The sequence below is a fragment of the Phaethon lepturus genome, unplaced genomic scaffold (genome assembly GCF_000687285.1).
Source record: "Phaethon lepturus isolate BGI_N335 unplaced genomic scaffold, ASM68728v1 scaffold35265, whole genome shotgun sequence".
NCBI classification, from domain to species: Eukaryota; Metazoa; Chordata; class Aves; order Phaethontiformes; family Phaethontidae; genus Phaethon; species Phaethon lepturus.
Window position 1 is genome coordinate 20,005 of NW_010540436.1, and position 2,047 is coordinate 22,051.

At 42.3% G+C, this 2,047-nt stretch overlaps 1 protein-coding gene across 1 annotated transcript in view; it reads left to right on the forward strand.

The window, feature by feature from the left end:
* The window catches only part of SLC26A8 (solute carrier family 26 (anion exchanger), member 8), an 18,255-nt gene extending 17,466 nt beyond the window's left edge, over positions 1-789 (forward strand). The window contains exon 18 of the mRNA XM_010287441.1: positions 577-789. Coding sequence (XP_010285743.1) covers positions 577-789 — 213 coding nt within the window. The remainder of the gene's footprint in view (positions 1-576) is intronic.
* The last annotated feature ends 1,258 nt before the right edge of the window (positions 790-2,047 follow it).

A 2,047-nucleotide genomic window follows, 5' to 3' on the forward strand; every position in this document is an offset into this window, starting at 1 on the left:
CTAATCACCCTATGCAAGGTGCCAGGTTAGGGTCCTACAGCTGAATGAGGAGAGAGCGAAGGCAAAAACCTGTCCAAATCTGCAGGAAAACAGGGTTCTTGAGTTCTGCTGCTCATGGAACAGCTTGTTTAACCTTTATCTCGGCACTGTGTACTACTATTTTGTAGAATAGTCTAGTGCAAGGATACTGACCTTCCGGACTCTCTCCTCCCCTCAAAAAAACTTCAAAGAATGAAGGCGATGGTATATATTCACCAATCTCCCTTTAATGGCTGTTGGGGGGGAGGGTTGGGAGCAGCTACCGTTCAGGAGGTGACAATGGCTCCCCAGGAGCCCGCTCGGAGATGAGGCTGGGCTGCATGCACAGACGGGACCCACGGCAGCTCGGTGATGTCAGCTTCAGCAGTCCCTGCTAGCTCATTGCCTCGGCAGCTGGGGACTTGGGCTACCCCGTGCTCCCACGCCAGCGTGGCCCTCTCGCTGCTCACATGACGTTGCCTTGGCATGGGAACTGCGCTTGACCGGCTCAACGGACCGGCAACCCTTGGCTTACAGTAATGTTTGTGTACATTTCAGGAAAGTTTGCTCTTGAAGAAGAATACAGATATTTTCTCTGCAAAGAACTCTGATGACACACTTTTGCTTGAAAGGCCAATACCAGATATCTCAAGCTCAGACCAGAATAACGCAGAGCCAAGTCCTCTCCAGCAGTATGATACTCCACCCCTTCAGTCGGATTTCCAGGACCCAGGCTGGGGGAAGAGATGGAAGTATACCAGCAATCCTTGAATGACAAGTGTCGGGGAATTGGGATTTCAGTAGAAAGGAGAAAGGTACAGTTAAGCAACAGCCTTCGATCTTCTTTTTATTTCTTCTGTTCCAAAATTCTTAAAATAGACAGCCTGGCTAATGCTCCAGTAATTCTGTTGTTCTAAACAAAAAGCAATGTTTATGTTATTGCTTTCAAGCATTTTCAAATAGATATGCTACCCAGAAATGCTAAAAGCAGAGAGATTTAGAAGAGAATTCCTAGTTTTGTAGCTAATTCTAGCAAATTATTTGCACTTGTTTTCTGAAATTCTGTAAAAATTCCTATGTCCTAGCTTAGCACTACTTACCTATTTATCACTTGGTAGCAAGTGAAATTAATCTACCATATTTCAACAGGTTACATGCAGGCAGTTTCACTATTTTCAGATGTATTTAGAATAGTGTGACGCTTCAAAGAAAACATTTTATCATTACTCTTCAACACTTCACTGACATTGATATTGTCTGCACTAACATGACATGGTGTCCATCCATTATTTCTGCCTCAGTCTCTTTCTAATCCACCAGCACTAAATCCCTATAAAAAATATAATAGTTTTTTCATGCTTTTGTAATCCTTTACTGCAGTAGTGAAAAATGGAGGAATGTATTCACTTTGTTCTGAAGAGCCAGGAAAATTGTAGACTTAGATACAGTTAGCACTTGGGGAAAAAAAATCAACTTAGTTATATTTTCTGTAGATGAGACATAGAGTTTGACGCAGAAATATCAGTACAGAGGTGTGAGCTAGGATTCCACTGAGACCAGAAGCATTTAACTGTACCAGCAATACACATCACAAGGCTTCATGCCCTCATCTGGTGGATTATCCCATGGCACAAACTGCCTAGTGTGAAGAGCTGCAGGTGAAATTAATTTTAGATGAGTGGCCAGCACTGTGTATATACACCATTCAGAACCTATTTTTGGGCAAAACTTGGATTTGAATGACGGATCATTTGTGTACAGAACCTAAGCTCTGGGCTAAATTCATTAACATGTGAACAGCTCTAACTTTTGCTGCTGGGCTTTGTGTGGTTTCTGGATGTGCAGTAACAGCAACGTGGCTCCTCTGAATTTTGCTGCTCCTGGCTGCTAAATTTTAGCAATGATACAATGGCTCATAGGAATATTAATATTAAACTATCTGTAATGTATTCTAAACTTTTTTTCCATTTTTTTCCATTTCAATTCTTATTGCTTCCGAGCAGTTTCTAGAGGGAAGCCACAGTATTGC